This window comes from Electrophorus electricus, chromosome 11, assembly GCF_013358815.1.
Source record: "Electrophorus electricus isolate fEleEle1 chromosome 11, fEleEle1.pri, whole genome shotgun sequence".
NCBI classification, from domain to species: Eukaryota; Metazoa; Chordata; class Actinopteri; order Gymnotiformes; family Gymnotidae; genus Electrophorus; species Electrophorus electricus.
In genome coordinates, this window is record NC_049545.1 from 17772227 (window position 1) to 17785681 (window position 13455).

The 13455-nt window shown below is 43.0% G+C and overlaps 1 protein-coding gene across 2 annotated transcripts in view; it reads left to right on the plus strand.

The window, feature by feature from the left end:
- Positions 1-13428, plus strand: part of slc8a3 (solute carrier family 8 member 3) — a 58017-nt gene extending 44589 nt beyond the window's left edge. Inside the window, exons 3-8 of one of the 2 annotated variants that reach the window (XM_027005779.2) lie at positions 1698-1804; positions 8348-8365; positions 9508-9632; positions 9860-9959; positions 12558-12830; positions 13047-13428. In XM_027005779.2, the coding sequence (XP_026861580.2) occupies positions 1698-1804; positions 8348-8365; positions 9508-9632; positions 9860-9959; positions 12558-12830; positions 13047-13423 (1000 nt within the window). In that variant the 3' untranslated portion in view covers positions 13424-13428. The remainder of the gene's footprint in view (positions 1-1697; positions 1805-8347; positions 8366-9507; positions 9633-9859; positions 9960-12557; positions 12831-13046) is intronic. The other variant, XM_035531389.1, reaches the window with a different exon arrangement.
- Positions 13429-13455: the final 27 nt, after the last annotated feature.

The window sequence follows — 13455 nt, forward strand, 5'->3', positions numbered from 1 at the left end:
TGCTTTAATTGCACTTTCTCTTGCTTTAGACTAGTCTCTCCGGCCTGGTAATTTTATACAGCCATTACATGTTTCAGCACTATGGGAGTGAAGAAACTTGTTCTCTACGCCTCCCTCACTCTAGCTCCACTTTCTCAAACCTTTTCTTAGTCGGTGTGTAGGAGACAGAAACCGCATACAGCACATTTTCCCCTTGTTTCTAGGCCTCTTGGGATAACTTTTGAATCGGGACCCATCCCCTTCATAGGGATCTTCTGCTACATTCTCCATTCCATTGAATATAGTGCATGAACTGTGCATAACAGTATATGTCAAATTCAAGCCACTTATTATTAAATCTTAAACAATATCCTGAGTATCAGCTATTCCAAATGGGCATCTTATTGACTTTAAGTTATCTAGAAAATAATCATAAAATAACTGTAAAAGAACCATAAAAGAACCATAAATCAGATCCCAGATTCCCATTGCTTTATAGTTTCTAAATTCTCTTCTCCAATATGTTGGAGACTAACGTAGGAAAAGTGTCTTTTTCACACAGCATTGGGCTTAATAATTTGAACTTGAATGTATCACTACTTCAGACACAACCACATTAGTTCAGGCCTTTAAGTTCAAACCTCACTACTCTGTTACACTCAGGCTTAACACTGCCTTAATACTTTGGGAGTAAACCACCCTGCTTTGGATTTGTATTATATTCAGACTAAAGAAAGTCACAGTATATCAGTCTCACAGTAGCACTTAGAACAATGTTAAAACACTGGCACCGGAAACTTTAAACAGTGCCACATTTCTTCAGACCCTAGTTCTGTTACTTTAGAAGCTTGCCAGACTTCTAAGCCACATTCCAGTATTCTCAGTACTGCCGCATGGCTATGGGCAAGCCAGACTCAAATGCCTCAGAATCTAATATGCGATTCTGATATAACATTTCAGCAAAGACCCAGTTGCTTTGGAATCTGCTTCTAACCCCCATCACTTCCTACCTTGTTTGGATTATTTTAAATGAGGAGATGTTTCCTACATGGTAACGGTGAAAGTTGTCTGAAAAAGAGAAAAAATGAACAGGTGGCTGGCTATTAGTAACAAATACATGTGGATGATTTCTGTAAGACTTTATTTGAAGGTGTTCATTAAAAAGTAAAGAAGACTTGTAGAACGTCTTGTAGTGGAACAGCAGTGCCATCTTGTATGCTGTCCTGATCTGTGTCCCCCACGTCTCTTGACTTCTCATTTCCTTCTCAGGTATTTCATAGTGAACATTCTGTGAACTTAGTCCAGAATGGTTCTTAGATGCCCACTGCTCTGTTCTGCCATTGATGGTGTTTACTTCCTGGGTCAAAGTGTGAAGTTATACCAAAGGGGCGGAGCTCTGTTTTATGATTTTCAGTTAGATCAGGATTAATCAGAACTTACATTAGGGGTGCGTTCATGCTGTCATTTCTTACACTTGCTTTACTAACTTTAATTCCCCTTTCCCTCTGTCTCTCTCTCTGTCTCTCTCTCTCTCTCTCTGTCTCTCTCTCTCTCTCTCTCTCCCTCTCTCTCTCTCTCTCTCTCTCTCTCTCTCTCTCTCTGTCTCTCTCTCTGTCTCTCTCTCCCTCTCTCTGTCTCTCTTTCTCCCCTTACTCACTCTCTCTCTCTCTGTCTCTCTCTCCCCCCTTATTCTCTCTCTCTCTCCCTCTCTCTCTCAGTAAAACTTTCCAGGTGAGGATCATTGATGATGAAGAGTATGAGAAAAATAAAAACTTCTTCCTGGAGCTGGCAGAGCCTCGAATGGTGGACATGAGCTTACAGAAAGGTAGAAAGATGTTTTTACTTACACACACACACACACACACACACACACACACACACACACACACACACACATGCACACACGGACACACACACACACACACACACACAGATGATCAGTGCACAGGTGGCAGATTTGGTGCTGCTTGTGGTTTTGTGGGTCTATGTCATACTGAAGCTTATCATATATTAGACACTCCAGGGACTGTTTCATTAGTCACTTACTCACCCCTCAGATTTCAAATTTCTCATACCTGGGGGGGGGGGGGGATTTGTAGCTCAGGTTTATATACTTTTTATTTGCAGTTTAACTTGACTGGAAGTAGCAAAGGAGCAGAGTAATGAAGTGATGAAGCTGAGAATATAGTGTGCAGTAAATAAAGTGCTTGGATGACATTTTGTAATCCAGCTGAATTGCACTGTCTGCTCTGTAGGGAACACTGATTTAAGGACATGTGCACTGTGTCCATTTGCCAAACTTTTATTTGAATGATGAGACCCACCCATTGAGCAGAGGACACACCCATTGAGTGGAGAACGTGCCCTCCGATCAGAGGAAACGCCCAATGAGCAGAGAACATGCTCTCAGATCAGATGTCATGCCTACTGAGCAGTGAACATGCCCTCAGAGCAGAGGACACGCCTGCTGAGCAGTGGACATGCCCAATGAGCAGAGGACATGCCCTCAGAGCAGAGGACACGCCCATTGAGCAGTGGACATGCCCACCATTCAGACGCCATGCCCACTGAACACATCCTCAGTTTAACCAAAAACCAATGAACCCATGTAAACCACCTTGCATTCTGGGAATCTGACTTTCATTCAAATTAGCAGCATTAACACGATCAGGTTAAATGAACAGAACTTTAAATCCGTGGCTCGGCAGATCAGTGTGTGCACTCTGGGTCAGATTACTGTCTCTGTCTGGACTAGTTGACCACTCATTACAGGTGTTATATATGTAGTAAATTCAAAACTGTATGTCTCTAAAGACTCTAAAGTGCACAGACAAACTGAAACTGTAAGAATTCTCTAAAAATTCTGTTCAGTCATGACTGACTGGAAAAGTACTTTAGTAGCATTCGGATCTCCCTTTGCTCACACTCACATACACAGATACACACACTTATTGTTTCCAGTACCCTTTGCTAAATCATCGTGGTGAGGTCATCATCAGCACCACTGACAAGTTAAGTGGAATTTCCATTTACATGTTAATGAAACTACTTACTGTGTGTGTGGGGGTATATCATAGCCCTTCCAAATAACTCTTTACCATAGCCCATCACTATAGACATTTATAATATCCCATCATTATAGCGCCTTATCATAGCCAATCACTATACCCCATTACCATAGCTTTTCACCATAGCCCATTACCATAGTTCCTTACCATAGTCCAACACCACAGACCCATTACTGTTGCCCATCACCATAACCTCACTATGTTAGCCAGTGATAATAGCTCATTACCATAGCACATTATCATTACCCATCACCATAACCAATAAACATCACCCATCACCATAACTCATGACCATAGCTCATTATGATAACCAATCACCATAGCGTCACCATAGTCAATCGCCATATCTCATCTTCATAACCCATTTGAATAGCTCATTACCATAGCTCATCAGCATAGCTCATTACCATAGCCAATTGCTATAGCTAACCACCATAGCTCATTACCATTGCCGATCACCAAAGCAGATAAGCAAACAAACACATCATAGATTATAATAAGAACACAACAAGTTGCAAACCTATGATGAAATAACCGGCAGAATGGAGTGGGGTGATGGCAATGTGGAACCATATCCATATCCATAGTCTATTAAAGGATGTATCCATCAGGCCTTTGGTGCAACACAGCAAAACTCTCATGCTTAGATCACAAACCTTAATTAAGGCACCACAAGGGTATATATGAACCCATACCATCAGTAATGGTACAGTGTTTTACCAGCCAAAAGAAGGCTGAACTATAATGTAAATTAGGGAGGTAGATCAACATCAGCAGTGTCCTCTTGGCAGGCAGCTTCCTGAATGGTGTGGGCATGTTATCAGCACTGAGGCTTAAAGACCCTCCCGAAGAACACAGCAACAAAAAAGGATGAGAACGGTGTTAGACTTGAGGTTCGTGTTGCTGCTGTTGTTGTTGTTTATTAAATACAAGCGAGATTCTTTTGTGGTTGTTTATGCTCTTAGCGCCGTCTGCATGGATCTAATGCAGGCGCGCAATGCTGTAGAGGAGAACAAAATCAAACGGCTCCCGATGTTTTAAAAGGCGGAGATTTCGTCATCTAGGGGAGACGCTGGAAGACCGCGGCTTTCTCAGAATTGGTTGTGCCAAACTCCAAGTTCTGATGTGTGTGGTGCGGTGCGTTTTCCTCTTTACGTGTTTGTTATCTGCCTTCTTCCATAACCGGTGTCATTAGTAGCAAAATAAATGGTGCCGCATGCTTTTTCTCTCATCTGTTCTTTTTTCACCTTTTTTTTGCTTCCTGCCAGGAATATAAATCCACTCAAATCCCCTTCTGTATGTGTATGTGTGTGTGTGTGTGTGTGTGTGCAGTAAGAGTTCATCCTGGACTTACTCTGAAAGTGCACAGTCTCCTGTCTGAATACTAATGACACAATTACTGCCATGAACCTGTAGCAGGTGGGAAGGGGGAGGATTACTTTAATATGTCAAGAGACTTCCTGAATTAGATCAGCGTGACACTGATAACCCCGCCCATGACCCTAAACTCGTCATCCCCCCATTAAATCTGGAGGTGGCTGGAGCCTGGATACCAAACACTGTGATAGCAGTGCTAAACACACCACTAACTCGGGCATCCCACTGCATATGCTGTGTTCACCCCTCCAGCACAACGCTGGTTCTGACAAACAGAACAATAACAAAAAAAAGCCATGCGGTTGCCAAGGGCGTATGGTAGAGGACCCTGGGTAGAACTGAGGCTGGGGCGTTTAGTGCGCGGGGCAACAGTCCACACCCACTTTTACTGAGGAGGAGGAGCAGGGGGCGTGGCATGGTGTAGAGTTGATCGGATTTAGCAGTCAGGAATTGAAATCGGCTGAAACTTCGCTCACCGAACAACAAAAAGAGTTTTGGTTCCCAGCCAAAGGAGTTTGACAAAATTTATAACAGATTTACATCTCCACTTGCTTTTATTTTGTCACAGTAGTATATACTATATACACTAGTAGTTTCTTTTTCCTCCCATGAACTTTTCCATTGGGCTGTTGTTTTAGCCCCTTTGGTCTTTCAGTAGTAAGCCTGCTATGCTGAATCATAGATTCATAAACAGAATTTTCTTTCATCAGAAGTCCATGTCAGTGCTATTAGCTATCAGCGAGTGAAGTAGGATGCAACAGTCTGAATTTATTGTAGATGGTAAGGGTCTGTCTGTTTCTCCCATAGATCAGCATTTAATCATAAACTAAAAATGTCTCCTCTGTGTGTGTGTGTGTTTTTGTGTTGGATTATAAGGCAGTCATCATATAGCCATCATCCAGACATGCAGTATTACTGCTGTTTTGTGTTTGTGATGGACACAGTACAGCTGCCAATGGCAAGAAAGCTAACATCCGAACACACACACACGCACATACACACGCCTCCATTCTGAGATCCTATTACCCAACGTCGTGTGTAGGAGATGAGGTGGGCGTGGAGGCCAGGGGGTGGTTGTCCGGTAACTGTTGCCATGGTGCTATATGTCTGCCAACACCATGGCGTAATAGATTTAAATTAAACTGTTGAATCTGAAGCCTCTGAAGTGGAAAGATGTGGAAGGAGAGGAACCAAGAAAGAAAATGAGAGCAAGAAATAACAGAAAGAAGGTTATGAGATTAAAGTAATTGAAGAAATACTGTGCCAGGAGGCTGGAAATGAGCAAAGGGGAGAAATGGGAGTATGGTTACTGATGCCATTAAATCATTAAATGTCAGAATATTCACTTTCAAAATCATATATTCGAGGGTTTTGAGGCGGCAATGAAGTTCTAGGTGCAGCCATTTAAACAAGAAAATCCTTTAAATCGTTTAAACAAGACAAACCTATTGCCTTACGCGTCTCACTACAGTGGCTAACAGGGCCGTGCAGAAAAGGTCTCATATATGTCTCCTTTCAGTGCGAACAAAATATGATGATTGGGTTTTGAGGACTGAAGCCTGAGCTGTACTCTAATCGGTTCTGTCTGTCCCACAGGGCCCCCTATAGATATAGTAGGGAATTACAGCATTTTAAAATTAATTATGAACAAAATTACATTTTAGCAAATATCCTATATTTGGTTAACTGAAACGGAGATGACCATGATTGGCAATAAAGCTTAGAGCTAATGTCATGACTGGGAAGTTAGTAACCGCACAAACACACAAATCCATAAATCCCCCCCACACATGGCCGGACATTCTCCTTCAGGATTTTTTGGTAGACACCAGAATTCGTGGTTCCATTTACCACAGCAAGTCTTCCAGGTCCTGAAGCAGCAAAACAGCCCCAGACTATCACACTACCACCACCATATTTTACTTTTGGTATGATGTTCTTTTTCTGAAATGCTGTGCTACTTTTACACCAGATGTAATGGGACATACACCTTCCAAAAAGTTCCACTTTTATCTCGTCAGTTCACAGAGTATTTTCCCAAATGTCTTAGGGATCAAGATGTTTTCTGGCAAAACTGTGACGAGCCATTATGTTCTTTTTGCTCAACAGTGGTTTTTGTCTTGGAACTCTGCCATGCAGGCCATTTTTGCCCAGTCTCTTTCTTATGGTGTTATCTTTGTCTAATATTTAAATTTGTTTGATGATCTGAAACATTTAAGTGTGACAAACATCAGGAAGGGAGCAAACGCTTTTTCACACCACTGTACACACATGCGCTCTCTCTCTCTCACACACACATATACATACACACACAACACAAACACACTCCCTGAGAGGTTTGTTTACCTTTTTTACCTCTTGTACAATAAAAAATGGCAGTGCTGATTAGCAAACAGAGAGCAAGTAGTGTGCGGGGGCCAGCAGTTTCAAAAACCCTCATCATTGTAGATGCTGATTTGCTGCATTCATTACCTCACATGGGCAAATTCAGCTCAGATTGTGTGTTTTGTTTATGAGTTTGCGTGTTCATATGTGTGTGATTCTGTGTATTTGTATATGTGTGATTATGTGTGTTTGTGTGTGTGATTGTGTGTGTTTGTATGTGTGATTGTGTGATTGACTGTAACACTGATACTCTAGTGATGTTGCTACACCTGGCTTCACTACTGGTGTGCTTTGAAATGCATCCCCCCCCTTCTCTCTCTCTCTCTCCCTCTCTTTTTCTCACTAACTCACACACACACACACACACACGCACACGCTCACATCATCAGTATAATTTCTCCTGTTGAATCATCTGCCTCATTTGTGGGAGTTAGCGCCTGTGTGTATGTGAAAGCCCACATGCTGAAAATCAGGCTACTCTCCTAGAGCAGCTATTCTTTCATCCACCACCAGTGGGTGCTGTTGCGTGAAAACAAGAGATCTTGACTTGGCAATTCATTTCCCTTTATAACATTTAAATGTAAGGGGGGCGTGGGTGGGCCTCTGCCTGTTGTTAGATTGAAGAAGGCAGTGCAATAATCACTGTGCTGCATGGGACATTTGTCTTAGCTAAGTGTGCCTGCTCTTCAGAGACGATGCCATACACACGTCTCTTAAGGGCGAGAGGAGCTGGCAGGTTGTGCAGCAGAGTGTGAGCAAGCAGTTCAAACTGGGCAACCTACTAATATCGAACTGGGCAACCAGTTTGAACTGGGCAGCCTGTTTCTGCTCTCCTTCCGTTCCCCTACTAGCCGAGAGACTGGAACCTACAACCATCTGGGCACTGGCACGTCATAGAGACAGAAACACACACGCGTATACACACGCGCAAACATACACACACAAACACACCCACACACATATACACACATGCATACACTCCCCAAGAGACATATTATATAGCGCTCGCAGTGCATTGTAAAGGGATTTTTGTAAATAAAGGGAATTCTTTGCTATTTACCTGTTATAATTGATGGATTTGGTCTGGGTATTCAGTCCGAGTCTGGTTTAGGATTCTGAATTAGGTTGGGGTTAAATATTATGTTTGGGGATGTTGTTAAGCCTAGTATTAAAGCTAATCTACAGTTTGCTTATAAAACCATTAAGGGATATCATCAGTGAGTAAGCCTTTAAATGCTGGATTTCTCCATACATGATACTCGTTCCTTTACCAAGTAAAATCCCATCAGCACACTGGTTACTGACTATGTGAACAAGGCATGCAGGTAGGATTTCCTGGATGCAGCGGTAATAAACCCTGGGCGTTTGCTTCATCAAATCATCTTATATTCAAATTCGCATGCCGTTCTCAGAGTGGTCCATTGGGGCCTGGAGTCCTTCCCTCTGCATTAGTATATCTTCCCTCTTTTTGACATTACTGACTCTTCATCCATTTTGTTGCGCCCCACCATGCCCATTCTCTCCTGTCTCTGTTGCAGTTCTTTTATTAGCTGATGGTAAGTAGAACCGATAGAACTCTGACACCCTCAGTGTGCTATTGGCTCGGACATGTTCATACTCCTGCTAAACACAGATTTTGCATTAGATCTTACAATTTACCTACAGGCTTTGCCGTGCGTGTGTGTGTGTGTGTGTGTGTGTGTGTGTGTGCGCGCGTGCACGTCTTGTGTGTGCATGCGTGCAGTCGAGTGTGTGATTGCTGGTTCTAACATCACACAAACCAAATCCACACAGTCACCATAGCACCAAACTACCGTGTCAGCTATGACGAAGACGAAGTGAAAGGATGTGAGCCAAAGAGGACTCAGGCGGGAGAGCACACGGGCGCCCCAGGCTGCCTGCTCGCTGCCGACCTGCTTCGGCTGGGGTTCAGAGCCTCTTCCCTCTTTTCCACACAGCTGGGGGGAGCGATCCACCCTGAAGTGTGCATGAATTAATCAAAAAGGCATTGCACTGATCCGAGAGAGAGAGAGAGGGAGAGAAAGAGAGAGAACATTTAGCCATGCAGAAGGTGCTTCTTAATGAGCCAAAGTATGAGCCAAGCTTTCTGAGAGAAGTGTCTTCTCAAGAACAGAAGTAAAATCCGTGTGTTTGTGTGTGTGTGTGTGTGTGTGTGTGTGTGTGTGTGTGTATGTGTGAGTGAGTGAGAGAGAGAGAGAGAGAGAGAGAGAGAGAGAGAGCAGGCAGGGAGACTTAATAGCTATATTAATATTTGATGAGGGACATGAAAAGAACAGAATCCAGCAGTGAAACGAAGCAACTGACAAAAGTCTCGTCGATCATGTTTGTGTGTGTGTGTGTGTGTGAATGAATGTGTGTGTGTGTGTGTGTGTGTGTGTGTGTGTGTGTGTGTGTGTGTGTGTGTGTGTATGTGTGGGTGTATTTGTGTACATGTGTGCATGGGTGTGGTTCAGCAGTACTGAATTCACTGCTGTAGAAAAGTATATTATCACTGCATGTAGATGTGAATGCTTGTACTGTGTGTTTGCCATGCTACTAATTCATAGAAACATGCAAATAAACATATATTTTGCATTGCAAATTTTTGTATGCAAGTACTGTTGTATTTAAGGCTAATCTGTGCATGATGTCAAAAACTTTCTCTCTCTCAGTCTCCTCTAACCTCTGCTTCTTTCAGAGGTTCCAGAGAGGAAACTGTCATCAGAGGAAGAGGAAGCAAGGAGGATAGCTGAGATGGGGAAGCCGATACTGGGGGTGCACTCTAAACTAGAGGTCATCATCGAAGAGTCCTACGAGTTCAAGGTACATACACATACACACACACACACACACACACACACACACACACACACAAACTAACACACATGTATATACCCTAAGAAGCATATCCAACCTTTCATGCATGCTTATGTCTCTTCACAAGAAAGAACTGACTTGACATTATCAAAGAAGCCTTGTACACCAACTGATTTCTTTCCCTAGTGAAGTCTTTGTTTGTGTGTGTGTGTGTGTGTGTGTGTGTTCTGTAGAATACAGTGGATAAGTTGATAAAGAAGACTAACCTGGCTCTGGTTGTGGGCACTAACTCCTGGAGAGAGCAGTTTATGGAGGCCATTACTGTCAGTGCAGGTAATCAGCCGCACTAAACATTAACAGCACTAAACACTAACAAACTAAATGACACACCAGCACTAAGCACTAACAAGCAAACTCTAAATGACACAACAGCACTAAACACTAACACACAAACACTAAATGACACACCAGCACTAAGCACTAACAAGCAAACTCTAAATGACACACCAGCACTAAGCACTAACAAGCAAACTCTAAATGACACAACAGCACTAAGCACTAACAAGCAAACTCTAAATGACACAACAGCACTAAACACTAACACACAAACACTAAATGACACACCAGCACTAAGCACTAACAAGCAAACACTAAATGACATACCAGCACTAAGCACTAACACACAAACACTAAATGACATACCAGCACTAAGCACTAACACACAAACACTAAATGACACACCAGCACTAAGCACTAACACACAAACACTAAATAAAACACCAGCACTAACACGCAAACACTAAATAAAACACCAGCACTAAACACTAATATATCAATACTAAACATTAACTTATGTAACAAAATAATATGGAAAAACTAAACACCAACATACAAACATTGGACACTAATATAAAAACACTAAACTAAATAACATGAAAATACTGCACACACACAAACACTCACATAAAACAATATAAAAACATGGATATACTAATATACCAACAATAATAATATACAGTAATATACTAACAATAATAATATACAGTAATATACCAACAATAAGCACTATTATGTAAACACTAAACAATATACAGACACTAAATAACATACAAGCTATATAGAGATTAATATACAAACAGTAAACACTAATACGCAAAGGCTAAATACCACATGGACAACACACAAGAACATACAAACATCAAATACCAATATATCAACACTAAACACTAACATGCAAACAGTAAATACATACAGACACCACAAACAATAACATACAAACAATAACATTCAAACTGAAAACGCTAACATACTAGCATTAACCAATAGACATACAACCTTTGTCCCATACCATTATGTTCATTTCCAGATTATTTTACTTGAAAGTGAATTTAGTGGCATCTGTAATGACCTCCACCACTTGTCTGTCAGCAGAAAGTCCTGATTTACCCAGGTAGTCCAGCTACCTTTTAGCAAGCTAAGCATTAAATTTAGAAACAAATTGAAGATTCTCTGATTTTATTTAATGTTTTGTTGTTTTATTTAATGAACTTAAAAATACAATGCAACCTGTCATCAAAGTGAAAGTAATAAAGGGCTTTGTGACAGCCCTGTGATCTGTGGTCTGAAAACGGAAGTTCCAACACAGACTGGCTGCATAAGAAATCAGGAAACTTCTCTTGTCTTCCTTGACTGTCAGTTAATTAGTGTGTGCACAGCACATAGAAGGGCAGACTAAGTGCTAAGTGCATGTCTTTGGAGGGAGGGGTTTTGGACAGAGTACTGAATGGTGCAGGGTGGGACCAGGAAAAGGGAGAGCATCTTCAGTGGCAATGTGGCATCAGTTAGCACAAACATCCTAACTGATTATGGCAGCTTTGTTGACGGTGGATACTAAAAGATTATTTTTTGCCAGATTAATTTGATTTAGAGGTTTAATACCTGATTAAGGTTACTGGTTTCCAAACACGACGTAGGTTTCCCTTATCTGTCAGGAACAGCCCATACTGCGGTTAGATGAGCACCGGAGAGCTGAATTGTAAAGCCATGAGTCCCTATTTGAGTCTGTGGCTCATTTCTATATCACAGCCCATGCCACTGTGATTCACCAAAACAAATGGCCTATGCCTTCCATAGGATGGCTGAGTTCATGTCTGAGGCATCGTGAAGACCTGTGATGTTGTACTACCTTGAATTTGTGGCTAATAAATGTTTTAATGCTAATATGTAAACTCTTGTAACACTTAACATTCAGTGTCATACAACACCAAACTTTAGACTCATTTAGTTTTTCAAATAAAAGCTTCCAAAAAGCTCATACATATCTCCCAGTATCATTATTGTTGCTGCAAGCCTTTAGTTTACTCCACACACACACACACACACACACACACACACACACACACACACACACACACGGATTTTACTTCTGTTCTTGAGAAGACACTTCTCTCAGAAGACACTTCTCTCAGAAAGCTTGGCTCATACTTTGGCTCATTAAGAAGCACCTTCTGCATGGCTAAATGTTCTCTCTCTTTCTCTCCCTCTCTCTCTCTCTCTCTCTCACACACACACACACACATATAAGTAAACAGGAAGGTGCTTTATCTCTCTCTGTGGTGTTTTAATATTCACGCTATCAGCTCCTGGTCCACTTTTATGAATCTGTGCTAAAATATGGATGTAGCCTGCAATGTCTGTCACCCTAAATCACCATGGCGATATATCCCTCCACAGTCACCATAGCGACCGTAAAGCCACAGTTGACTCCTTTTAGGTCTTTTTTGTTGTTGTTAGTTTTTTTATTTCTCCCTCTATTGAGTGAACATCACCACCTCTCCCTCTCCCTCTCTCTCTCTCTCTCTCTCTCTCTCTCTCTATGTCACTCCTGTTGCCCTCTCTCTGCCTGTCTCTCTCTCCACGACTCCCGTGCAGGAGATGAGGACGAGGATGACACAGGAGAGGAACGCCTCCCGTCATGCTTCGATTATGTCATGCACTTCCTCACCGTCTTCTGGAAGGTGCTGTTCGCCTGTGTACCCCCCACCGACTACTGGAACGGCTGGGCGTGCTTCGCCACCTGCATCATCATCATAGGCCTGCTCACAGCCATCATCGGGGACCTGGCCAGCCACTTCGGCTGCACCATCGGCCTGAAGGACTCTGTCACCGCCGTGGTGTTTGTGGCCCTCGGCACCTCGGTCCCAGGTGAGGACGCCGTGGGCCACGAACCCGGGAGCCTGGCATGTGGCTGAGTGTCTGTGTGTCTGAGTTACTATCAACAACATAACGCACCTAGAAAATCTGTTCTGAGCACAGGTGTTGGCAACACCGGTTTTCCCAATTTAAATTATATTGAGTCGTTCATCTTATTTCTCTCGTTCTCTCCCCCTCTCTCTCTCTCCCTCCCTCTCTTTCTCCCAGACACCTTTGCCAGCAAAGTCGCGGCAGTCCAGGACATGTACGCGGACGCCTCTATTGGCAACGTCACCGGCAGCAACGCTGTCAACGTGTTCCTGGGCATCGGTGTGGCGTGGTCCGTCGCTGCCATCTACTGGCACGTGCAGGGCCGTGCGTTTGAAGTGCCCGCCGGCTCGCTGGCCTTCTCCGTCACCCTCTTTACCATCTTTGCCTTCCTGGCCATCGGCATGCTGCTGTACCGTCGGCGGCCCCACATCGGCGGTGAGCTGGGCGGACCCCGCGGACAGCGCGTGTTCACCAGCCTCTTCTTCCTCAGCCTCTGGTTCCTCTACATCCTTTTCTCCAGTCTGGAGGCCTATTGTCATATACAGGGCTTCTGAAAAGGGGGAGGTGGGGTGGGGTGGGTGGGTGG